Raw genomic sequence first — 27,443 nt, forward strand, 5'->3', positions numbered from 1 at the left:
TATTATAATAATATGATATACAATAATATAATAATATAATATAATAATATATAATATTATAATATTATAATAATATAATATAATAGATAATAATATAATATAAAATAATATAATATAATAGAATATATATAATATATTATAATAATATAATATACAATAATATAATATAATAATATTATAATAATATATAATAGAATATATATAATATATTATAATAATATAATATACAATAATATAATATAATAATATTATAATAATATAATATAATATAATAATATATAATAATATAATATAATATAGTTGTTGTTTGTTTTATCACACCAACAGTCAACAACAGAGGGAGAGGGAAGCTTCAGAAGTCCCCCCTGTCCCATTTGGAGGTTTTTTTAGCATATTGCGCAATCGCGTCTGCCATTAACGAATCAATTCAAAATTTACGAAATTTTGTAAATTTCGAACTTTTTTAAAGAAAAAATTCGGAATTCTTTAAAAAAACGAAATGCAATGGACCCCCTAAAAACGAAACGAGTTTAGAAACATTTTTTTCCGTTGTTACCCAAGCCTACAAGTCAGTGTTTATCCAGACAGAAATCAACAGGATGCAAAAACAATGGAAAAGGCTGAAAATCTTCACAGGGACAAGACCTCTTGAACAGGATTTCCATGGCACAAGAACTTGATTTCCAAACAATGCCTGATCTAATAGGTTTTCCCTTGAAGCAAACCTTATATCCCAAATCCCCAGAGGTGGCCCTAGGTAATTTTCAATGGTAAGCAAACAGTATTTTGGCACCCCCCCCCCCCCACCAATCATTGATATATATTTTCTGTTCGTCGTGGGAGTTCTGTTTGTCATATTTGGTTCAATTCCATCATTGGTGGAGTTCAGAATGCTCTTTGATTGTAGGTGAACTATACATCCCAGTAACTACAACTCGCATATGTCAAGGTCTATTTTCCCCCAAGAGCTCCCCTGGGCAACATCAACTATACTGCAAATGCTTACTTTGCGTAATGGGTTGAACCGCCCCTGGGGAGAGGTCAAGCAGCACCCCTCCCCCCTCTCTCGGTCTCTCTCCCCCTCCCTTCCCCATAAGGGAAAGGGGGAGGGGCAGGTCAAGCAGCACCCCTCCCCTCCCCTTAAGGTGGAGAGGGAGGTCAAGCAGTACCCCCCCCTCTCTTTCTGTCTCTCTCTCCTCCTCCCCTGCCCATAAGGAAAAGGGGGTCAAACAGCACTCATTCCCTCTCCCTCTCCCTCTCCCTCTCCCTCTCCCTCTCCCTCCGTGGATGGGATTTGCAGGGGCGGCTCGTCCATTACGCAAAGTAAGCGATTGCGGTACACTTTTTTTGCTGGTGGTGACTCTTCCGATGCTCGAAGCAGCCGCCTCACTCCGCCTGACAGTAGGGCCAGCCTTGACTCAGAATAAGGAAACGGCGTTGGCAGCTTTGCAACCCAGACATTGAAACAGTTCCCGTCGCCGGCTGGCTCAGCCCTGAACCGTTACCGAAAAGAATGGCAGATTGAGTGGGTGGGAGCGTGAAGGGAGAAAGAATGAAACATTCTTTACCAGGTGGATTTTTAAGAGCTGTAATAAAAACATTGTGTAAATCGAACTGGCCCACTTAAAACAAGAAATAATAGTCTTTAAGTCTGCCTGGAGGGCTGTGAATTGTGCCTGATTGGGAACGGAAACCTGAAATGAATTTCAATGCCGCGGCTCTGCCTCGCTGGAGGAAAACGCTCCACTTTGGATTCCATAATATATAAATCACTTCATTGGTTGCTAATTTTTCCAATTTCTCTGGCCGGCTCCATAAAAACAGTGCACAAATCTCTCGAGGGGCTTGCCTGGGAAACTCTATTTGTTGCACACACACACCCCCCCCCCCCCCCGCCTCAATCTACTTACCGTCTCGCTTGTTTATTATCTGTAAGAGAAGAAAAATATGGCCTACGTTCGACGCATGGAGAGTGAGCAGCTTTAAATTAAACCCTTCTTTTTTTCCCCAACTTCCCTGATTAATTTGCCACTCTGCACTTTCATCCACACAAGTTAATTAGGAAGCCACTGGCTCAATGAGGAATTATAGAGAGAAGCAACGCAAGGAAGCGCACGCCCATAAAAAACACTGATCGCTGCAGTGAAAGAGCGAACTCGCTTTTGCGGAGAATCAAGACCTCTTTTTTAAAAATCCTTGCTCACAAGGAGAATACGGAATTGATCCTCGTTTTAGAGGAAAGCATCCCTCGTCTGGGTCTTCTTCTTTTTAGGCGATCCCTCGTTGTCCAAGTAGGATTGTTTTCCAAGATCGGTGTTCTGGCGGTGAGTCCGTAGGTGACTGTGGAGCCCTCTTCTTGACCTGTATCTTCTCCCATTGGTGTGGAGAGGAGCCAAGGACAGCTGTAGGAAAAAGGACCCAAAGGAGCCCCAGAGACAGGCCTCCCTCCTCTTCAGAGGGAGAAGAAGGAGGAGGCCATGGAGGGCCCCGGGAATCAGTGGGGCCGTGTGAGGGAGCAGCACGGCCAGGTAAAGAGGAGGAGGAGGAGGCAGGGAGGAGAGGTAGGGCCTTCTCAGTGGTGGCACCTCGGTTGTGGAAAAAGGCAGAGAGGAGAGGCAGGGCCTTCTCAGTGGTGGCACCTCAGTTGTGGAAAAAGGCAGGGAGGAGAGGCAGGGCCTTCTCAGTGGTGGCCCCTTGGTTGTGGAACTCCCTCCCTAGCGACGTCACAGCAGACCCCCTCCCTAATTAGCCTTCAGGAAAAAGGAGGAGGAGAAGGAGCGGGAAAAAGGAAGGGAGGAGAGGCAGGGCCTTCTCAGTGGTGGCACCTCTGTTGAGGAAAAAGGCAGGGAGGAGAGGCAGGGCCTTCTCTGTGGTGGCCCCTCGGTTGTGGAAAAAGGCAGGGAGGAGAGGCAGGGCCTTCTCAGTGGTGGCCCCTCGGTTGTGGAAAAAGGCAGGGAGGAGAGGCAGAGCCTTCTCAGTGGTGGCCCCTCGGTTGTGGAAAAAGGCAGGGAGGAGAGGCAGGGCCTTCTCTGTGGTGGCCCCTCGGTTGTGGAACTCCCTCCCTAGCGACATCACAGTAGCCCCCCCCCTCCCTAATTAACCTTCAGGAAAAGGGGGCATTGATTTCCAGGTGGAAGACGGTCCCGGTCGGGGTTGGCTTGATGCGCCTTCCTCTTGGCACGTTTCTCTCTTTCCATTCTTGAGCTTGGAGTAGAGCACTGCTTTGGGAGAAGGTGGTTGAGCATTCAGACAACGTGGGCCTGGTCTAGGGCATGCTGGGAGCTGTAGTCTGGAAGAGAGTGTGGATATGCTATTGTGTGTTTTGTTTGCTAGGGGAGTCATTTTTTGCGCATGCGCTGTAGCATCTTTTTGCTTTTGGGGCCTTTTAAGTCCCTTCTGCTGTGTTTTTCAGTGTTTTTATGAGTGATGGTCACTGGTTGGCCTAGAAGGTGTATTGTGTCCAAATTTCATGTCAATTCATCCAGTGGTTTTTGAGTTATGTTAACCCCACAAACGAACATTACACACACACACACACACACACACACACACACACACACATATATATATACTAGCTGTACCCTGCCACGCGTTGTTGTGGTCTATAGTAAGAGTTTTAAAGTCTCTGCCTGGCCTCACTTCCTCCTTTCTTCTCTCTTCCTTCCTTCTCTCGCTCTCTTTCCCTCTTTCTCTCTCACACACTCCTTCCTTTCCCCTCTTTCTCTCTCTCTCTCTCGCATCCCTCCTTCCTTCCCTTTTTCACTCCATCCTCTTTCTCTCCCTCCCTCTTTCTCACTCTCTCACACACTCCCTCCTTTCCCCTCTTTCTATCTCTCTCTCGCGTTCCCCCTTTCTCTCCTCCCTCTCCCTCTCTCTCCTTCCCTCTTTCTCGCGTTACTCCTTCTCTCTTCTCTGCCTGGCCTCACTTCCTCCTTTCTTCTCCCTTCCTTCTCTCGCTCTCTTTCCCTCTTTCTCTCTCACACACTCCTTCCTTTCCCCTCTTTCTCTCTCTCTCTCTCGCGTCCCTCCTTCCTCCCCCTTATCTTTTTCACTCCATCCTTCTCTTTCTCTCCCTCCCTCTTTCTCACTCTCACACACTCCCTCCTTTCCCCTCTTTCTATCTCTCTCTCGCGTTCCCCCTTTCTCTCCTCCCTCTCCCTCTCCCTCTCTCTCTCTCTCCTTCCCTCTTTCTCGCATTCCTCTTTCGTCTCTACCTGGCCTCACTTCCTCCTTTCTCCTCTCTTCCTTCCTTTTTTCTGGCTCATACGCCCCTCTATTTTTTTCCTCCCTCCTTGGCTCCCTCACTGACCTCTCCCTTCCTTAGGTAAGAGTTTGGCTGCACTCCCTCTTTGGCTTTCTCCTTCCTCCTCCTCTTGGGATTCCCACCGGAGGTTCTTGGAGGTGTGTGTGTGTGTGTAGCGGGGGGGGGGGGGGGGAGTGAAGGAGCATTGGGTTGTGTGTGTGTGTGCAGCGGGGGGGAGTGAAGGAGGGTTGGGTTGTGTGTGTGTGCGCGGCGGGGGGGAGGAGTGAAGGAGCACGGAGGATGGGGGTGTGGCTTGTGCGGAGAGAGTGTTGGCCAGCAGGCCATGTGCGCGCGCCAGGGAAGTTGCGGCTGGGTGCCATTGCGCATGCCCAGCTGTTTTGTCGTTTTGTGAGTGTGTTGTTGTGTTGTTTTTTACTTTGCTTTGATTTGTTTGTACCTTGTGGGTTGTGGTAGGTGCATGGGAATTTTGGTTAATTTCCGTTGGGGGGGGGGGTTTGAGTTTTGCTGCTCTGTTTAACGCCCCTTTCAAATTTATAGATATAGATATATATAAATGTAATGTTCGTTTGTGATATTAACAGAACTTAACAACCACTGGGGGAATTGCCATCAAATTGTACACTAGACACTATCTCAAACAAGCTATGTCCTCCATTCACAACCCCCCCCCCCAAAACAGTTCCCCTCCCTTCCCCCTTCCCCCTCAGAAAGATGTCCAACTGTAAGCCTCAGGTGGGGAGGGAGGAGGGGAGGAGTGCACGTGCATGGCCAGCAGCGAGTACGCGTGCACAGCAGGCTCCCACGAGTGGAGGCTCTCCCTTCAGGAGCTGGAGGAAAAGCCCTCATCCCCGCAGGCCTGCCTCTCTGCTGCTATCCAAGTTTACATGCTGCCTAGGTTGCTCTGCCTTTTCAAAGTTAATCTATCCAGACTCGACTAATCTACCGCTGATGGGATGGATTCGGGAGAAAGGAAACTCTGCGGAAGCAAAAGCAATCAAGTTCAGAGCAGATCCATTGATAACCCAGGCTCAGAATACAGAAACCCCAATCCTATTCATGTCAGGCAGGAAGACCCCATTCAAGCCCTCCCAACAGATGGCCATCCAATTCCAACCCCATTCTGCCAGGCAGGAAGGCACTATTCATTCTACAAATATAGTAGTTGGACTGGATGGCCTCTGGGACTCCCTTCCAACTGGTTGACCATCTGTCAGGAGGGCTTTGATGGTGTCTTCCTTTACTGTAAAATGAGGTTGGACTGGTCGCCTTGGTGGATGACCTCCGCAGAGAGCTGGACAGGGGGAGTGTGACTCTGCTGGTTCTCTTGGACATCTCAGCGGCTTTCGATACCATCGATCATGGTATCCTTCTGGGTCGTCTCTCTGGGATGGGCCTTGGGGGCACGGTTCTGTCGTGGCTCCAGTCCTTCCTGGAGGGACGCACCCAGATGGTGAAGCTGGGAGACGCCTGCTCGGACCCCTGGCCTTTGACCTGTGGGGTCCCGCAAGGCTCTATTTTGTCGCCCATGCTTTTCAACATCTACATGAAACCGCTGGGAGAGGTCATCTGGAGTTTTGGAGTTGGGTGCCATCTTTATGCGGATGACACACAACTCTACTACTCTTTTCCACCTAACTCCAAGGAGGCTTCTCGGGTGCTGGATGAGTGCCTGGCCGCTGTGTCGATCTGGATGAGGAAGAACAAGCTGAAGATCAATCCTGACAAGACAGAGGTCCTCCTGGTCGATCGCAAACCGGATCGGGGTATAGGGTGGCAACCTGTGTTGGATGGGGTTGCACTCCCCCTGAAGTCACAGGTCCGTAGTTTGGGTGTCCTCCTGGATTCCTCGCTCACACTTGAGGCTCAGGTGTCGGCGGTATCCGGGAGGACCTTTGCACAATTGAGACTTGTGCGCCAGCTGCGACCGTACCTCGTGAAGGCTGATCTGGCCGGGGTGGTCCACGCCTTGGTCACCTCTAGAATGGATTACTGCAATGCACTCTACGTGGGGCTGCCCCTGAAGACGGCTCGGAAACTTCAATTGGTCCAGCGGGCAGCAGCCAGGATGCTAACCGGGGCTCATTATCAAGAGAGGTCAACCCCTCTGTTTAAGGAGCTCCACTGGCTGCCGTTTATTTTCCAAGCCCAATTCAAGGTGCAGGTGCTCACCTACAAAGCCCTGAACGGTTTGGGACCACCCTACCTGCGTGACCGCATCTCCATCTACGAACCCACACGCTCACTCCGATCATCTGGGGAGGCCCTGCTCGTGATCCCACCCACGTCGCAAGCGCGCTTGGTGGGGACACGGGACAGGGCCTTCTCTGTGGCGGCCCCCCAACTTTGGAACGCCCTTCCAAAAGATCTCCGACAGGCCCCTACACTAGCAGTTTTCAGAAGGAACCTAAAAACCTGGCTGTTCCGATGTGCTTTCGCAGATTAGGAATCCCCATCCCAAGTCCTAGAAGCACCTTAGCACAACCGATGTTACTGCACACCGCACCTTTTAATCCATGTTCCTCCTGCCATTTCAGCATTTTAACCCTGTACCCCATTGCGCCGGCCGAACCAGTTTTAATAGTGTCTTGATGTAGTTATTGTTGTTATTTTGCTTAATTGTTTTGATTTGCTTGTTTATTATTGTGTTATGTTTTATTGTATTGTGTTTTGAGGCTTCGGCCTGTGTAAGCCGCATCGAGTCCTGCGGGAGATGCTAGCGGGGTACAAATAAAGTTAATAATAATAATAATAATAATAATAATAATAATAATAATAATAATAATGGCCTTTGGGGCCCCTTCCTATACCTCAAAGGGTTTCCCGCACCATCAAAGGGCCCCTTCCCCGGCGATCCCCCTCCCTCCCCGACCTCCCTCCTAGCCACTCGTTGCTGTGGCCTAGCTTGGTGATATGGAAAATATTTGAAAAGTAAATTAAACAAGTATTTTAAACCTAAAATATCTAATTGAAGTATTCAAAAGTTAAATATTTTTAAATGAAAATAATTAAATGTTTTAAAATTAAATAAGTATTTTATAATTAACATGTTATCAAAAATATTTTGAAAGGGTTATATAAATTTATAGATATATATTGCCAATTATTACTTAGCTGTATGGATTCATTGGGCCAGTTCAGTTTTTTTGTAGTTCTTTGGGATATATTTTTATGTGTCATATCATTGACTTAAAGCCTATTATACTATAAATACACATATACACAAATATATATACTAGGCCTGGGTAACAACGCAAAAATTTGTTTCTAAAATCGATTTGTATTTGGGGGGTTTTTGTGTTTCGATATTTAAAATAATTACAAAATTTTCCTTTTAAAAAGTTCGATATTTTCACATTTACAAAACATTAACGAATCGATTTCCGAAACAATAACGAATCAATTCGTTAATGGCGGACGCGACCGCGAAATACGCTAAAAAACCTCCAAAAACTTCTGAAGCTTCCCTCTCCCTCTGTTGTTGACTGTTGGTGTGATATTATAATTTTTTTTCACTAATTAAACAAAAAACTTGCCCCAGACATGCAGAAATAATAACAAAACGGCCTCAGAACAATAACGAAACGAATACAATAACGAAATACGAAGCATTTACGAAACGCGTTTAAAAATTCGTTTTTTAAAAAAATTGCTCCAGAATGGTTTGTTATCGTTTTGTAATTGAAAAAATTAACGAATTATTAACGAATTACGAATTAACGAAACGAAACCGCCCAGCCATAATATACACACACATACACACAAAACACATATACACAGACTGGGCCATAGCAACGCATGGCAGGGGATTCCACAGATATATAAACGCCATTTTCCTAGTTTCCAATAGACCCCACCATCTCTGAGTTTGCCTGCCATAGATGCAGGCGAAACATCAGGAGATAATGCTTCTGGAACATGGCCATACAGCCCGAAAAACTTACAGCAACCCCAAAGCCTTTCGTGTCAAATACAACTTGATATCTCTTTTTATAGCAGAAGTGCTGGCAATTGAATTGGGCGGCTTCTGCCTGTCATGGAGTGCATCCTCTCTCCAAATACCTTGCTCACTCTTTTGTCTATTTTGAGACCCCGTTCTGCAAGATTCGGATCGGGGTATAGGGTGGCAACCTGTGTTGGACGGGGTTACACTCCCCCTGAAGCCACAGGTCTGTAGCTTGAGAGTCCTCCTGGATTCATCGCTCACGCTTGAGGCTCAGGCTTCGGCGGTGACCGGGAGGGCGTTTGAACAACTGAGACTTGTGCGCCAGCTGCGACCGTACCTCGCGAAGGCTGATCTGGCCAGGGTGGTCCATGCCTTGGTCACCTCTAGATTGGACTACTGCAATGTGCTCTACGTAGGGCTGCCCTTGAAAACGGCTCGGAAACTCCAACTGGTCCAACAGGCAGCGGCCAGGATGTTAACTGGGGCTCCTTATAGAGAGGTCAACCCTCCTGTTCAAGGAGCTCCACTGGCTGCCGTTTATTTTCCGAGCCCAATTTAAGGTGCAGGTGCATACCTACAAAGCCCTAAACGGTTTGGGACCCTCCTACCTGTGTGACCGCATCTCCATCTACGAACCCACACGTTCACTTCGATCATCTGGAGAGGCCCTGCTCGTGATCCCACCTGCGTCGCAAGCGCGCCTGGTGGGGACTCGAGACAGGGCCTTTTCTGTGGTGGCCCCCCGACTCTGGAACGCCCTCCCAAGGGATCTAAGACAGGCCCCTTTGTTGGCAATCTTTAGGAAGAATTTGAAAACTTGGCTGTTCCGATGTGCCTATGCAAATTAGGAATCCTCCAATACCAAATCCTAGCAGCACTTTAATAGAACCATGAATTCTGCACACTGCACACTGCACCTATTTATAATCCTACATACCTCCTGCCACATCAGCACTTTTAATCTTGTACCTAGTACCCTGGCCTGGCCCAGTTTTATTGTGTCCTGATGTCTTAATGTATTGTTATTCTGTTATTATTTTGCTTAACTGTTTTATTTGCTTTATTTGTTTTAGGTATTGTATTGTTGTATTGTATTTTAGGGCCTTGGCCCATGTAAGCCGCATCGAGTCCTTTGGGAGATGCTAGCGGGGTACAAATAAAGTAATAATAATAATAATAATAATAATAATAATAATAATAAAGCCTTTCCTGTCCACTGAAACAAAAGGAAAGCATTTCGCTTGCCCTTACAACCTGATAATGCTTTCTTATATCTCTTCTCCTGGAGATTATATATCATGGGGGTTCTGTGTGGGAAGTTTGGCCCAATTCTATCATTGGTGGGGATCAGAATGCTTTTTGATTGTAGGTGAACTATAAATCCCAGCAACTACAACTTCCAAATGTCAAGCTCTATTTCTCCTAAGCTCCACCAGCGTTCAAATTTGGGCACACTGAGTATTTGTGCCAAGTTTGGACCAGATCCATCATTGTTTGAGTCTACAGTGCTCTCTGGAGATAGGTGAACAACAACTCCAAAACTCAAGGTCAATGCTCACCAAACCCTTCCAGTAAGTATAAATCCCAGCAACAACAACTCCCAAATGACAAAATCACCCCCCCCCCCCAACCTCAAATTTGGGTGTATTGGGTATTTGTGCCAAATTTGGTCCAGTGAATGAAAATACATCCTGCGTATAAGATATTTAGTTTACGATTCATAACAGTAGCAAAATTACAATTATGAAATAGTACCAAAAATAATTTTATGGTTGAGGGTCACCACACCTTGAGGAACTGAATTAAGGGCATTTGGAAGGTTGAGGAACCCTGATATATATTGAGACATGGGGAGAAGGGGACCTTGTGACCTGCCTTTGGTTTCAATGCCAACAAACCCTGATATTTTTGTCATTTCTTCCAGACTTCTCAAAGAGCATCTTGGAGAAAAAATAGTGGAGCTGACGTTAATCTTTGACGTGGTGAAAGAGCCGGATCTGGCCAATTACACGTGCCACGTTGAAAACAGAAATGGGCGGAAGCACGCAAGCATCATTCTGCGTAAGAAAGGTACTTGTCAATTCATGTCCAACTTTGCTTTGGGAAAACAGAGGAGGGGGTTTGTGGAAATCTAGCTTTTGATTCTTCGCTTTTCTTTTCTCCACATATATTACACTACTAGCTGTCCCCTGCCACTCGTTGCTGTGGCCCAGTCTGTGTATATGTGTTTTGTGTGTGTATATGATTTAGGCCTGGGTAACAACGGAAAAATTTCTTTCTAAAATCGATTCGTTTTTTGGGTTTTTTTGCGTTTCGATATTTAAAAGGATTCCGAAATTTTCCTTAAAAAAAGTTCGATATTTACGAAATTTCGTAAATGGTAAAAAAATTACAAAACAATAACGAAACAATAACGAATCGATTCGTTAATGGCGGCCGCGATCGCGCAATACGCTAAAAAATCTTCTGAAGCTTCCCTCTCCCTCTGTTGTGGACTGTTGGTGTGATATTATAATTTTTTTTCACTAATTAAACAAAAAACAACTATAAAACTTGCCCCAGACATGCGGAAATAATAACGAAACGACCTCAAACCAATAACAAAACGAATACATAACGAAATACGAAGCATTTACGAAACGAATTGAAAAATTCGTTTCGTTTTTAAGTTGCTCCAGAATGGTTCGGTATCGCTTCGTTAACAAAAAATAACGAATTTTTAACGAATTACGAATTAACGAAACAAAACCGCCCAGCCCTAATATGTATGTGTATATATTTGTGTTTATGTATGTTTGCTCGCTGAGCCTGTAACAGCTGTACTTTTCTATAGGACGTATACTTTAAGCCCAGCGGGAAGCCAGGGCGCCTCAAAGAGAGGTTCTCAGGGATTTTTCTGAAGTGATGGTCTTTAGAGTTTTTAATGATGCTACAAAGTCTTTATTATGGAACAAACAACAAATCTTCGATGGTTCAAACAACACTTCAAGGCTTTCTTAGTCTAGTCCTCAATGGACTGGCACCTGACTTTTATAGAATCAAAGAGTTGGAAGAGACCTCATGGGCCATCCAGTCCAACCCCATTCTGCCAAGAAGCAGGAATATTGCATTCAAATCTCCCCTGACAGATGGCCATCCAGCCTCTGCTTAAAAGCTTCCAAAGAAGGAGCCTCCACCACACTCCGGGGCAGAGAGTTCCACTGCTGAACGGCTCTCACAGTCAGGAAGTTTATTATTTATTTATTTATTAGCTGCATTTGTTGACCGCCGTTCTCAGCCCTTTAGGGCGACTCACGGCGGTGTACAACATATAAAAGGCAATTTACAAAAGGCAATAACAAAATAACAACATATCCATTATTTTGTGAAGTGACGAACTGGCTGAAAAAGGCGACGAACTGGCTGAAAAAGGCGGAAAAAGCCGGAAGGAAACTTCAAAAACTCATCCCACGGATCACAAAATGTATTCAACTGAATGGTGATTGTGGGGAAAAATAATATAATACCTATACTATAATCCATGTAAGTTTTGTTAAAATCTATTTTTTAAAAAAATAGAAACCTCTCAGCCTTCTCTTCTTCAGGCTAAACATGCCCAGTTCCCTAAGCCGCTCCTCATAGGGCTTGTTCTCCAGACCCTTGATCATTTGAGTTCTTCCTAATGTTCAGATGGAATCTCCTCTCTTGTAGTTTGAAGCCATTGTTCCATTGCGTCCTAGTCTCCAAGGAAGCAGAAAACAAGCTTGCTCCCTCCTCCTCCCTGTGGCTTCCTCTCACATATTTATACATGGCTATCATATCTCCTCTCAGCCTTCTCTTCTTCAGGCTAAACATGTCCAGCTCCTTAAGCCGCTCCTTATAGGGCTTGTTCTCCAGACCCTTGATCATTTGAGTCGCCCTCCTCTGGACACATTCCAGCTTGTCAATATCTCTCTTGAATTGTGGTGCCCAGAATTGGACACAATATTCCAGGTGTGGTCTAACCAAAGCAGAATAGAGGGGTAGCATTACTTCCTTAGATCTAGACACTAGGCTCCTCTTGATGCAGGCCAAAATCCCATTGGCTTTTTTTGCCACCACATCACATTCCTGGCTCATGTTTAACTTGTTGTCCACGAGGACTCCAAGATCTTTTTCACACGTACTGCTCTCGAGCCAGGCGTCCCCCATTCTGTGTCTTTGCATTTCATTTTTCCTGCCAAAGTGGAGTATCTTGCATTTGTCACTGTTGAACTTCATTTTCTTAGTTTTGGCCATTCATCTCTCTAATCTGTCAAGATCGTTTTGAATCCTGCTCCTGTCCTCTGGACTATTGGCTATCCCTCCCAATTTGGTCCTGTCTGCAAACTTGATGATCCTGCCTTCTAACCATTCATCTAAGTCATGAATGAAGATCCTGAACAGGACCGGGCCCAGGACGGAACCCTGCGGATGGCACTCCACTCGTCACTCATTCCAGGATGAAGAGGAAGCATTAGTGAGCACCCTATGGGTTCGTCCATTTAACCAATTCCAGATCCACCTCACCGTAGTTTTCCCTCGCCCACATTGGACTAGTTTCCTTGCCAGAAGGTCGTGGGGGACCTTGTCAAAGAAGGCCTTCCTGAAATCCAGGTACGCCACATCCACAGCATTCCCCACATCTACCCAGCTTGTAGCTCTATCGAAAAAAGAGATCAGATGAGTCTGGCATGATTTGTTTTTGATAAATCCATGTTGACTTAGCGATGACCGCATTTGTTTCTAAGTGTTTGCAGACCGCTTCCTTAACAATCTTTTCCAGAATCTTGCCCGATATCGACGTGAGGCTGACCGGACATGGGTCATTGTTTGGGTCATCCGTTTTTCCCTTCTTGAAGATTGGGACCACATTGGCCCTCCTCCAATCTGCTGGAACTTCTCCCGTTCTCCAAGGACTCTCCAAGATGGTTGCCAATGGTTCCGAAATGACTTCCGCTCGTTCCTTCCATACTCTTGGGTGTAGTTGATTTGGCCCTGAAAGGGGACTTGAACTCATTAAGAGCAGCCGACTTCTTTCCCAATTTGGGGTTGGATGTCCTCCAATCCCTCATCCACTCCATCTTGCTGAGGTTGAAGACTCTCTTTTTGTGAGAAGACCGAGGCAAAGAAGGCATTAAGTAGTTCTGCCTTTTCCCTATCATCCCCTGTCAGCATTGCCCCATCTTCTCCTCGAAGAGGTCCTATCGCCTCCTTGTTTTTATTAACTAAACTTTCTCGGTAGGAAAAACCCTTTTTAACCTCTCCCAGGCTGCTTTCTATCTATGCCTCATCAGTGTAGGTCCTACTACCAACTCCAATTATATGCTAATCAAGGTGGTGAGTTTATTTATTTATTTACTTACTTTGCTTGTATACCGCAGTTTCTCAGCCCGTAGGCGACTCAACGTGGTTCACAACAAGAGCAAAAGTCAGTCCAACAACATACAATATTAAAACCATTAACAGTATAAAATACAAACTAATGACATCTCAATAACAACACATTAACGTCTCGTAACTAAAATCGTGATCCAATTCGTCATCCATAATTCCGTTTCCTATATTCATCGTGTTCATTGCACTATTTATCCGAACGCCGGTTCAAACAGCCAGGTTTTTAGTTTTCTTCGAAACACCATTAACGAGGGGGCTGATCTAATGTCCCTGGGAAGGGCGTTCCACAGCCAAGGGGCCACCACAGAGAAGGCCCTGTCCTTCCTCCCCGTCAGCCGTGCCTGTGATGCAGGCGGGATCGAGAGCAGGGCCTCCCCAGAAGATCTTAGAGTCCTGGTGGGTTCATAAGCAGAGATACGTTCGGATAGGTAGCTTGGGCCAGAACCGTTTAAGGCTTTAAAGGCCAACGCCAGCACTTTGAATTGAGCCCGGTAGCAGATCGGCAGCCAGTGGAGCTGGTGCAGCAAAGGAGTTGTATGCTCCCTGCGCTCCGCTCCTGTTAGTATCATGGCTGCCAAACGCTGGACTAGTTGGAGCTTCCGAGCTGTCTTCAAAGGCAACCCCACGTAGAGAGCGTTGCAGTAGTCTAAACGGGATGTAACCAGAGCGTGGACTACCGTGGCCAAGTCAGACTTCCCAAGGTACAGGCGCAGTTGGCGCACGAGTTTTAACTGTGCAAATGCTCCCCTGGTCACCGCCGAAACCTGGGGTTCCAGGCTCAGCGACGAGTCCAGGGTCACACCCAAACTGCGAACCTGCGTCTTCAGGGGGAGTGCGGCCCCATCCAACACAGGCTGTAACCCTATACCCTGTTCGGCCTTGCGACTGACCAGGAGGACCTCTGTCTTGTCTGGATTCAATTTCAATTTGTTCGCCCTCATCCAGACCGTCACAGCAGCCAAGCACCGGTTCAGGACCTGAAACATTCCCACCTAGCTCCAGCAGACAAGAGTCCTTTGTCCCACCCTGGTCATGCCACAGATATATAAACCCTTTTTCCTAGTTCCAACAGACCTCCCTACCTCTGAGGATGCTTGCCATAGATGCAGGCGAAACGTCAGGGGAGAATGCCTCTAGACCATGGCCATATAGCCCGAACACACCTAGCTCCAGAAGACAAGAGTCCTTTGTCCCACCCTGGTCTTTCCACAGATATATAAACCCTTTTGCCTAGTTCCAACAGACATCACTACCTCTGAGGATGCTTGCCATAGATGCAGACGAAACGTCAGGGGAGAATGCCTCTAGACCATGGCCATATAGCCCGAACACACCTAGCTCCAGCAGACAAGAGTCCTTTGTCCCACCCTGGTCTTTCCACAGATATATAAACCCTTTTGCCTAGTTCCAACAGACCTCCCTACCTCTGAGGATGCTTGCCATAGATGCAGGCGAAACGTCAGGGGAGAATGCCTCTAGACCATGGCCATATAGCCCGAACACACCTAGCTCCAGAAGACAAGAGTCCTTTGTCCCACCCTGGTCTTTCCACAGATATATAAACCCTTTTGCGTAGTTCCAACAGACATCACTACCTCTGAGGATGCTTGCCATAGATGCAGGCGAAACGTCAGGAGAAAATGCCTTTAGACCATGGCCATATAGCCCGAACACACCTAGCTCCAGAAGACAAGAGTCCTTTGTCCCACCCTGGTCTTTCCACAGATATATAAACCCTTTTGCGTAGTTCCAACAGACATCACTACCTCTGAGGATGCTTGCCATAGATGCAGGAGAAACGTCAGGAGAAAACGCCTCTAGACCATGGCCATATAGCCCGAACACACCTAGCTCCAGCAGACAAGAGTCCTTTGTCCCACCCTGGTCATGCCACAGATATATAAACCCTTTTTCCTAGTTCCAACAGACCTCACTACCTCTGAGGATACTTGCCATAGATGCAGGCGAAACATCAGGGGAGAATGCCTCTAGACCATGGCCATGTAAACCTACAACAACCCAAATAGTGGAAACATTAATTGAGATGCAGGCATACCTTAGAAAGGCCTACAGACATGAAGTAGACACGTGAATGGCCCTGTTCCATCACTAACTTTTCCCTTACTTTGAACTCCCCAAGCAATATCGCTCTCCCAAATTGTTGAGCGAGTCCCACGGTGAGTCTTCCGCTCAGCAACTTTCACAGGCCTTTGCTATTTATTTGTTGGCTTCGGTTGCGTCAATTTAGAGAAATGACTGTTCTACCTGTTCCCAATGTCGTCCATGCTGACTCAAGATGCTTCTTTGCCAGAGTCCCGGCAAGCAGCGATTTCTGCTATTGTGGCTTATCGAGCTGCCGTTTCCTTCAATACGTAAGAAGGAAATTGATTTGGATTCCAATGGGGAGAAAGCAGAAACAGGACTTAAGGGCTAAACAGGTGATGTGCGGCATTCAAAGTGACATAACTAAACCCCAAAGTCTTCTCTTGAATTCACCTGGATTTCAGGAAGGCCTTCTTTGACAAGGTCCCCCATGACCTTCTGGCAAGGAAACTAGTCCAATGTGGGTGAGGCAAAACTATGGTGAGGTGGATCTGGACTTGGTTAAATGGACGAACCCAGAGGGTGATTCTCCCCAAGGCTTCCTCTTCATCCTGGAAAGAAGTGACAAGTGGAGTGCCATCCGCAGGGTTCCGTCCTGGGCCCGGTCCTGATCAGGATCTTCATTCATGACTTAGATAAAGGGCGAGAAGGAAGGATCACCAAGTTTGCAGATGACACCAAATTGGGAGGGAGAGCCAAGACTCCAGAAGACAGGAGCAGGATTCAAAACGATCTTGACAGATTAGAGAGATGATTGGCCAAAACTAACAAAATGAAGTTCAATGGGGACAAATGCAAGATACTCCACTTAGGCAGAAAAAAACGAAAAGCAAAGATACAGAATGGGGGACAATGATGCCTGGCTCGAGGGCAGTACGTGTGGAAAAGATCTTGGAGTCCTCACGGGGAGGAAGGGGAACATGAGCCAGGAATGTGATGTGGCGGCAAAAAAAGCCAATGGGATTTTGGCCTCATCGAGAGGAGCCTAGTGTCTAGATCTAAGGAAGTCCTGCTCCCCATGCTCTATTCTGCCTTGGTTAGACCACTTTACCTGGAATATTGTGTCCAATTCTGGGCACCATAATTCAAGAGAGATATCGACTCTAAGCTGGAATGTGTCCAGAGGAGGGCGACTAAAATGATCAAAGGTCTGGAGAACAAGCCCTATGAGGAGCGGCTTAAGGAGCTGGGCATGTTTAGCCTGAAGAAGAGAAGGATGAGAGGAGGCATCATAGCCACGTATAAATATGTGAGAGGAAGCCACAGGGAGAAGGGAGCAAGCTTGTTTTCTGCTTCCTTTGAGACTAGGACGCAATGGGACAATGGCTTCAAACTACAAGAGAGGAGATTCCACCTGAACATGAGGAAGAACTTCCTGACTGTGAGAGCCGTTCAGCAGTGGAACTCTGCCCCGGAGTGTGGTGGAGGCTCCTTCTTTGGAAGCTTTTAAAGAGAGGCTGGATGGCCATCTGTCAGGGGTGATTTGAATTCAATATTCCTGCTTCTTGGCAGAATGCGGTTGGACTGGATGGCTCATGAAGGTCTCTTCCAACTCTTTGATTCTATGATTCTATGATTCTATGAAATGGTAATTGGTTAGGAAGGGATGCTTAACCCTTCCCCGGCTGCTCTTTTTCCTACTCTTCCTCAATGGCCTTCCCTCCTCTCTTGCAAGCGTCCTAAACTGTGTTTGCTCCAAGGTGTGTGCAATATGTATCAATCCTCTCACGGGGATCGATACATATTGCACACATATTGCACATACATATTGCATATTGTACACATATTGCACATACATATTGCATATTGTACACATATTGCATACATATTGCACACATATTGCACACATATTGCATACATATTTCACACATATTGCATACATATTGCACACATATTGCACATACATATTGAACACATATTGCATACATATTGAACACATATTGCATACATATTGCACACATATTGCATACATATTGCACACATATTTCACATACATATTGTACACACATATTACATACATATTGAACACATATTGCATACATATTTCACACATATTGCACACATATTGAACACATATTGCATACATATTTCACACATATTGCACACATATTGCATACATATTTCACACATATTGAACACATATTGCACCCATATTGCACACATATTGAACACATATTGCATACATATTGCACACATATTGCAGATACATATTGCATATTTCCGCTCATGCCAAGGGAAAAGAGTATCCACTCTTGAAGAAGAGGGATAATGTGCCTTTCATCTCGAGAGCGCAGCCTGCTTTGCTCCTGAAGCTCCTGACAAGTTACACATTGCCGATTAGAAAGGAATAAGACATCAGTGTCAGCTTAGCACTTGTGTTGGAGAATGCCTACTTCACGCAAGACAGGAGGGAAGCGTATGGCGGGACTTGGTATTCAAAGCAGGGACGTGGCTCTCGCATTCTCATCATTTGATGTTCGGCTCGGTGCTTATCCCGCTCTCTGAAATGCCGAAAACGCTGAATGGCTTCCGAATAACACATTGCCAGTCGGCTGTCAAGGAAGGGGAGTTCGCTCCAATCGATGTGTCCGTTTCATTGAAAAGCATCCAGCCTTTAGGTCTTTGTTGCTTGCTCCTGATGTTTCTAGGCTTCCGGGATTTATTTATTTATCGTGTCAGGAGCAAACCAAACAGTTGTATTGCATTTCTTAACAAACAAACAAACAAAACACAAAGTTTGCAAGCTTGGTAGTGGATTAAATGTCCTTCGACCAGTATCTGGCCACTTGGAGTGCTTCAGATGTTACTATAAGAAGATCCTCCATGGTGCATGTGGCAGGGCTCAGGGTGCATTGCAGTAGATGGTCAATGGTTTGCTCTTCTCCACACTCGCATGTCGCGGACTCCACTTGGTGGCCCCATTTTTTGAGATTGGCTCTGCATCTCGTGGTGCCAGAGCGCAGTCTGTTCAGCGCCTTCCAAGTCGCCCAGTCTTCTGTGTCTCTCATTTGGTATCAGCCATGGATTGAGGTTCTGGGTTTGAGCCTGCCACTTTTGGACTCTCGCTTGCTGGGATGTTCCAGCGAGTGTCTCTGTAGATCTTAGAAAACTATTTCTAGATTTAAGTCATTGACGTGCTGGCTGATACCCAAACAGGGGATGAGCTTGAATCTAGAATCATAGAATCATAGAATCAAAGAGTTGGAAGACACCTCATGGGCCATCCAGTCCAACCCCCTGCCAAGAAGCAGGAATATTGCATTCAAATCACCCCTGACAGATGGCCATCCAGCCTCTGCTTAAAAGCTTCCAAAGAAGGAGCCTCCACCACACTCCGGGGCAGAGAGTTCCACTGCTGAACGGCTCTCACAGTCAGGAAGTTCTTCCTCATGTTCAGGTGGAATCTCCTCTCTTGTAGTTTGAAGCCATTGTTCCATTGCGTCCTAGTCTCCAAGGAAGCAGAAAACAAGCTTGCTCCCTCCTCCCTGTGGCTTCCTCTCACATATTTATACATGGCTATCATATCTCCTGCACCTTGAATTGGGTCCAGAAGGTAAATGGCAGCCACTGGAGCTCCTTAAACAGGAGGGTTGACCACTCCCTGTAAAGAGCACCAGTTAACAACCTGGCCCCTGCCCGTTGGACCAACCGAAATTTCGGAGCTGTTTTCAAGAGCAGCCCCACATAGAGTGCATTACAGTAGTTCAACCTGGAGGTGACTAAGGCATGGACCACCCTGGCCAGATCCGGCTTCGCAAGGTATGGTCACAGTTGGTGCACAAGTCTTAGTTGTTCAATGGCCCTCCCGGCCACCGCCAACACCTGAGCCTCAAGCATAAGTGATGAATCCAGGAGAACACCCAAGCTGCGGACCTGTGACTTCATGGGGAGTGTAACCCCGTCCAGCACAGGTTGCCACCCTATACCTCGATCCGGTTTACGATCGACCAGGAGGACCTCTGTCTTGTTGGGATTGATCTTCAGCTTGTTCGTCCTCATCCAGACAGCCACAGCGGCCAGGCACTCGTCCGGCACCCGAGAAGCTTTCTTGGATTTAGGTGGAAAAGAGTAGTAGAGTTGTGTGTCATCTGCATAGAGATGGCACCCAACTCCACTTTGTGGCCCCATTTCTTGAGGTTGGCTCTGCATCTCGTGGTGCCAGAGCGCAGTCTGTTCAGCGCCTTCCAAGTCATACTCTCTTCCGCATGCCCAGGGGGGAGTCTCTCATTTGGTATCAGCCATTGATTGAGGTTCTGGGTTTGAGCCTGCCACTTTTGGACTCTCGCTTGCTGAGGTGTTCCAGCAAGTGTCTCTGTAGATCTTAGGAAACTGTTTCTTGATTTAAGTTGTTGACGTGCTGGCTAATATCCAAACAGGGGATGAACTGAAGATGTCTCTGCCTTGGTCCTTTCACTATTGGCTGCTACTTCCTGACGGATGTCAGGTGGTGCAATACTGGCTAAGCAGTGTAATTTCTCCAGTGGTGTAGGGCGCAGAAACCATGTGATATTTATTTATTTTATTTATTTGGGGTGCTTCTACCCCGCCCTTCTCAACTCCCTGGGGGGGACTCAGGGCAGCTTACAAAAGGCACAATTCGATGCCCAAAAATTCACAAAATACAATATACAAAATACAATATAACGACAACAGTTATAACTAGTTAAAACAATCAAATTAATACAATAGCAGCAATAAAATCATCTTGTGGTCAACGTTCGCCAGTTCATAAATCCATAATCCATCCAGCATTGTCATTGTCCTTTCCTACTCTGGTCGTCATTGTCTTTTATCCATCTGCCAGATTACCCAAAGGCCTGGTCCCACATCCAGGTTCTTAACTTCCTTCTGAAAGAGAGGAGGGATGTTGATGACCTAATTTCCCCGGGGAATGAATTCCACAGGTGAGGGGCCACCACCGAGAAGGCCCTGTCCCTCGTTCCCACCAGTCTCACTTGTGATAAAGGTGGGGCCGAGAGCAGGGCCTCCCCAGAAGATATTAAATTCCGACGTGGGACGAAGAAGGAGATACGTTCGGACAGGTAGGTCAAAACCAGCACTTTGAATTGTGCTCAGAACTGGATCGGCAGCCAGTGGAGTTGACACAGCAGAGGGGGGGGGGTATGCTCCCTGTATGATGCTCGGGAGAGTAATCTGGCTGCCGCCTGTTGGACTAATTGAAGTTTCCAAACAGTCTTCAAAGGCAGCCCCACGTAGAGCGTGTTGCAGTAGTCTATTCGGGATGTAACAAGAGCGTGGACCACTGTGGCCAAATCAGACTACCCAAGGTACGGGCGCAGCTGGCGCACAAGTTTTAATTGTACAAAAGCTCTCCCGGCCACCGCTGAGACCTGGAGTTCCAGGCTCAGCGATGAGTCCAGGGTCACTCCCAAGCTGCGAACCTGCGTCTTCAGGGGGTGTGTAATCCCGTCTAACACAGCCTGTAACCCTATGCCCTGTTCGGCCTTGCAACTGACCAGTAGGACCTCTGTCTTGTCTGAATTCAGTTTCAATTTTTTAGCTCCCATCCAGTCCAACACAGCAGCCAAGCACCGGTGATAATGCGGCATGTCTCATTAAGAGCCACATCCACTGTTTTAGCGTGGTGAGATGTGTTCCACACTGGGCATGCGTACTCAGCAGCAGAGTAGCATAGCGCAAGGGCAGATGTCTTCACTGTGTCTGGTTGTGATCCCCTGGTTATGCCAGTCAGCTTTCGTTTGATATTGTTTCTAGCACCCACTAGCAACCATGTGGCAGGCTTCCAGGATAAATGGGCACAGCAATGCTAAAGGTGCGTCTACACTGTAGCATTAATTCAGTTTGACATCACTTTGACTTCCATGGCTCAAAGCTTTGGTAATATGGTTTTTGAAAGGTCTTTATCCTTCTCTGCCAAAGAGTGCTGGGGCCTCAACAAAGTACAAAGGCAGGAGCTCTCAGAGCTTTGGCCTGACCACTCCACCCTCTGTCTCCGGTCCCGGAGGAACGCATTGAACCATTTCAGGGCTAAACCTCCTCATACACCAGACAGAGCCAATCAATGGATCAGCTAGTCATGGTCCACGGTGTTGAATGCAGCTGTGAGGTCCAAGAGTACCAATGGCGCTGATCCGCCTCGGTCTCACTGACGACGAATTTCATCAGTAATAGCTACCAAGACAGTCTCTGTCCCATGACCTGAGCAAAAGCCTGATTGAAAGGGGTCCAAACCTGCAGTCTCATCTAAGAATTGCTGTAGCTGCCCCGCCACTGTCCGTTCAATCACCTTGCCCAAAAATGGAAGGTTTGAAACTGGGCGATAGTTACTAGATATGGTGGCATCTAGGCTTGGTTTTTTTCACTGGGAGATGGTGCTGACTTTTGTGGCTAGTGCCAGGAGACCGCTTTAATCTCCCTGAAACAACTAACAGGAGTGTGTCTACATCCCTTTCTTCTTTGATTCTCTGATGCCACGATACCTTGGCAAGCAACAATATCCCATCATAAATTACAGAAGCGGGAGGATTTGCAAGATGAAACAGTGGAAACGCTGCCTCTCTCTCTCTCTCTCTCTCTTTGTGCATCAACTTCAAAGCTGTGCTGATGATATATAAACTCGTCACATCATCTAAGTTTCTGAGAGCTTTATCTTCCCCTCCTTTTCATTCTGTACATCGCCAGAGTTTTATTCCTCTCCCCATGCTCCCCAGGCCATAAATATCAGCACCGACATCGGGTGGAAATTAATATCTCTTTTCTGAAGCATCTCTTGTAGTATTGGATTGGCTCCTTGATGGTTTTTAAATGGGCGGGCACACTGGAATACAAGGTTAATGCAAGGCTTCGGGTTCTTATGCCGTATTGGAAATGGCATTTCAGGCTGTTAGCGAGGGCTTCCCAGTGGTTCAGGCTTATAGGGATCGTGATTCATGTCGACTCCATGCCGTCGCTTGCAAACGGGACTGAGATGAACTGGAGGACGGTTTTATGAATGTTTTCACGACCCTTCGGCAAAACCCACCCACCCTGTGGAAATCATCCTGCCATTTACGGCCTTCAATGGACCATCAAAAGGGGCCTTGGCAGCATGGGTAATGTTCTCACGCTTTCCTGTGCTGCAGAGATAATAAGTCCTTTGCAATGCAATATAGTAAAATGTAGAGCATATGCCAGGATGATGGTCGAACGTGTAGTCAAGGCTGATCTATTGCTCTGGTTAGCTTATTGTGTTTCATGGATGGTCATCTACTCGATCCGTTGTGCAGTATAATCCATGGCTCTCTTGAACAGGGTTTTTTTCCGGACAACCTACGAAAGCTGACTGGCACAACCTGGGGATCACAACCAGACGCAGTGAAGACATCTGCCCTTGCGCTATGCTACTCTGCTGCTGAGTATGCATGCCCAGTGTGGAACACATCTCACCACACTAAAACAGTAGATGTGGCTCTTAATGAGACATGCCGCATTATCACAGGGTGTCTGCGCCCTACACCACTGGAGAAATTACACTGCTTAGCCAGTATTGCACCACCTGACATCCGCCGGGAAGGAGCAGCCAATAGTGAAAGGACCAAGGCAGAGACATCTCCAGCTCATCCCCTGTTTGGGTATCAGCCAGCACGTCAATGACTTAAATCCAGACATAGTTTTCTTAGATCTACAGAGACACTCGCTGGAACACCTCAGCAAGTGAGAGTCCAAAAGTGGCAGGCCCAAACCCAGCACCTTTGGACAACAATGTTGGACAACAAGTTAAACATGAGCCAACAATGTGATGTGGCGGCAAAAAAAGCCAATGGGATTTTGGCCTGCATCAATAGGAGCATAGTGTCTAGATCTAAGGAAGTAATGCTACCCCTCTATTCTGCTTTGGTTAGACCACATCTGGAATATTGTGTCCAATTCTGGGCACCACAATTCAAGAGAGATATTGACAAGCTGGAATGTGTCCAGAGGAGGGCGACTACAATGATCAAGGGCCTGGAGAACAATCCCTATGAGGAGCGGCTTAGGGAACTGGGCATGTTTAGCCTGAAGAAGAGAAGGCTGAGAGGAGATATGATAGCCATGGATAAATATGTGAGAGGAAGCCACAGGGAGGAGGGAGCAAGCTTGTTCTCTGCTTCCTTGGAGACTAGGACGCGGAACAATGGCTTCAAACTACAAGAGAGGAGATTCCATCTGAACATTAGGAAGAACTTCCTGACTGTGAGAGCCGTTCAGCAGTGGAACTCTCTGCCCCGGAGGGAGTGTGGTGGAGGCTCCTTCTTTGGAAGCTTTTAAGCAGAGGCTGGATGGCCATTTGTCAGGGGTGATTTGAATGCAATATTCCTGCTTCTTGGCAGGGGGTTGGACTGGATGGCCCATGAGGTCTCTTCCAACTCTTTGATTCTATGATTCTATGATTCTATGATTCTATACCTCAATTCATGGGTGATACCAGATGAGAGACTCCCCCCTGGGCACTCAGAAGACTGGGCGACTTGGAAGGCGCTGAACAGACTGCGCTCTGGCACCACGAGATGCAGAGCTAACCTTCAGAAATGGGGCTACAAAGTGGAATCCTCGGCATGCGAGTGCGGAGAAGAACAAACCACTGACCACCTGCTGCAATGCACCCTGAGCCCTGCCACATGATGCACAATGGAGGACCTTCTTGCGGCAACCCCAGAGGCTTCTCCAAGTGGCCAGATACTGGTCAAAGGACATTTAACCAAATACCAAATTTGCAAAATCTGTGTGGTTTTTTTCCTTTTTCTTTTTAATCTGTGTGTTTGCTTTGCTCCGTTAGAATTGTAATACAATGGTTGCTGATGACACGATAAATAAAAAATCTAAAAGAGGCAAGGGTTCGTCCCTTGTTAAAGAAACCTAGCTTGGACCCTATGACCCTTGCCAATTACCATCCAGTTTCCAATCTGCCATTCTTAGGCAAGGTGATAGAGCGGGCTGTACTGGGACAATTGCAGCAATTCCTGGATGACACAGCCAGTCTGGACCCTTTCCAGTCAGGTTTCCGCCCGGGTCATGGGACGGAGACAGTCCTGGTTGCCATTACGGATGAACTCCGTCGCCAGTCTGACAACGGTGGATCTATTGGTACTTCTCGACCTTACCGCACGTTTGACACCGTCGACTACGATCTAATGATTCACCGTCTTGCCATGTCCAGGGTTCGCAGTCAGGCCCTCAATTGGTTCGACTCATTTCTCCGGAACCGGAGCCAACGCGTGGAGTATATGGATCAAGTCTCCGGTAGATCCCCCCTCCTATGTGGGGTCCCCCAAGGTGCAATTCTCTCCCCTCTTCTCTTCAACATCTACGTTAGACCCCTTGCTAGTTTGGCTCAGAGTTTTGGCCTAGACTGCTACCAATATGCAGACGATACCCAACTCCTTCTGCGCCTGGAGCCTGGAGCAACGTCAATTCCAGACAATTTCACCCGATGTCTGGAAGCTCTGTCAAACTGGCTACGTGCTAGCAGACTGAAGGTGAACCCGGCGAAGGCTGAGATTCTCTGGCATGGCCACCCGGCAGGTCTGACTCATCCGTTGCCCACCTTCGATGGTGCCGCCCTATCTCCATCGATCACTGTTAAGAGCTTAGGTGTCATCCTGGATTCGTAGCTGACAATGGAGGCTCAGGTCGCTGCTGCCAGCAAACAGGCCTTGTTCCACCTACGACAAGCAAGGCAATGGGCACCCTACCTATCTGATGAGGCTCTGGCAACTGCCACCCATGCCACGGTCACGTCTAGGCTGGACTATTGCAACGCCCTGAATGTGGGCCTTCCTTCCGATGTCTACGACCCAAAAGCTCCGTACTGTCCAGAATGCAGCAGCCAGGCTACTCACAAGAACGCCCATGACATGCCATAGAACACCAGTGTTGCTGCATTTGCATTGGCTTCCCACTGAGTCCCGTGGCCTGACTAAGATGCTAGTTCTGACCTTTAAAATTCTTTACGGCCAGGGTCCATCGTACCTTAGGGACCGCCTCTCCTTCTCCCATCATCGGAGGTCGCAACGACCATCCCAACGTGACTTACTCCATAGACCGGGTCCTAGAGAAGTGCCCTTGGAAAGGACCAGGCGCAGGTGGGCTTTCTCCATTTCTGCCCCTGCCTTATTGTGGAATTCCTTAATGGCCGCCCTACATGAGAGCCATGCGTGACTTCGGGCCTTTTACTCTTAAGACCTGGCTTTTTACTAGAGCATTCGATCTCTGTTAATTTTTAATTTCTGTATGTATGCATTTTATCTTTTACAATTTAGCTGTAAATTGCCTAGAGCATTCTCGGATGGAGGGCGATTAATAAGTAATTAAAGATGATGATGATGATAGAATCATAGAATAATAGAATCATAGAATCATAGAATCATAGAATCATAGAATCATAGAATCATAGAATCATAGAATCATAGAATCATAGAATCATAGAATCATAGAATCAAAGAGTTGGAAGAGACCTCATGGGCCATCCAGTCCAACCCCATTCTGCCAAGAAGCAGGAATATTGCATTCAAATCACTCCTGACAAATGGCCATCCAGCCTCTGCTTAAAAGCTTCCAAAGAAGGAGCCTCCACCACACTCCGGGGCAGAGAGTTCCACTGCTGAACGGCTCTCACAGTCAGGAAGTTCTTCCTAATGTTCAGATGGAATCTCCTCTCTTGTAGTTTGAAGCCATTGTTCCATTGCGTCCTAGTCTCCAAGGATTCTATGATGATGATGATGATGATGATGTATGCTGTGTAGTCTGACACAGTGGTTGTGAGAGTGGTCCAGCATTTCAGTGTTCTCCAATAATATATTGTACCCAGGTTGGTTCATCAGGTGCTCTGCTATGGCTGACTTATCAGGTTGAGTTAGTCTACAGTGCCTTCCATGTTCCTTGATTCATGTTTGGGGAAGTTTGAACAATGTTGTGTTGTGTGAGGGGAGGTCTTAGGGAGGAGGGAGCAAGCTTCCTTTCTGCTGCCCTAGAGACTAGGACACAGAGCAATGGCTTCAAACTACAGGAAAGGAGATTGTTCTGGTACGGCTGTACCAGGAGCTCCAAACTTATTTGCTTTGTATTAAATGTTTGCTTACAGCCCTGGGTTTCAGGGACTCTGCAGATAGGTGGCTTCCTTTAGTTGCAGTCATAGGGCAAGTCACCTGTCCATCATCGTCCATAGGGCAAGTCACCTGTCCATACTACTCTTTTCCACCTAATTCCAAGGAGGCCTCTCGGGTGCTGGATGAGTGCCTGGCCGCTGTGTCTATCTGGATGAGGAGGAAAAAGCTGAAGATCAATCCCGACAAGACAGAGGTCCTTCTGGTCGATTGCAAACCGGATTGGGGTATAGGGTGGCAACCTGTGCTGGACGGGGTTACACTCCCCCTGAAGCCACAGGTCCGCAGTTTGGGAGTCCTCTTGGATTCATCTCTTACGCTTGAGGCTCAGGCGTCGGCGGTGTCCAAGAGGGCTTTCGCACAATTGAGACTCATGCGCCAACTGCAACCGTACCTCGCAAAGGCGGATCTGGCCGGAGTGGTCCATGCCTTGGTCACCTCTAGATGGACTACTGCAATGCGCTCTACATGGGGCTGCCCTTGAAGACGGCTCGGAAGCTCCAACTGGTCCAACGATCAGCAGCCAGGATGCTAACTGGGGCCCCTTACAGGGAGAGGTCAACCCTCCTGTTCAAGGAGCTCCACTGGCTGCCGTTTATATTCCGAGCCCAATTTAAGGTGCAGGTGCTTACCTACA

General features: G+C 47.1%; 1 protein-coding gene across 1 annotated transcript in view; it reads left to right on the forward strand.

The window, feature by feature from the left end:
• IL1RAPL2 (interleukin 1 receptor accessory protein like 2) overlaps positions 1 to 27,443 on the forward strand; it is a 975,615-nt gene that overhangs the window by 910,091 nt on the left and 38,081 nt on the right. The window contains exon 8 of the mRNA XM_067471687.1: positions 10,132 to 10,277. Coding sequence (XP_067327788.1) covers positions 10,132 to 10,277 — 146 coding nt within the window. The remainder of the gene's footprint in view (positions 1 to 10,131; positions 10,278 to 27,443) is intronic.

Source organism: Anolis sagrei, chromosome 10, assembly GCF_037176765.1.
Source record: "Anolis sagrei isolate rAnoSag1 chromosome 10, rAnoSag1.mat, whole genome shotgun sequence".
NCBI classification, from domain to species: Eukaryota; Metazoa; Chordata; class Lepidosauria; order Squamata; family Dactyloidae; genus Anolis; species Anolis sagrei.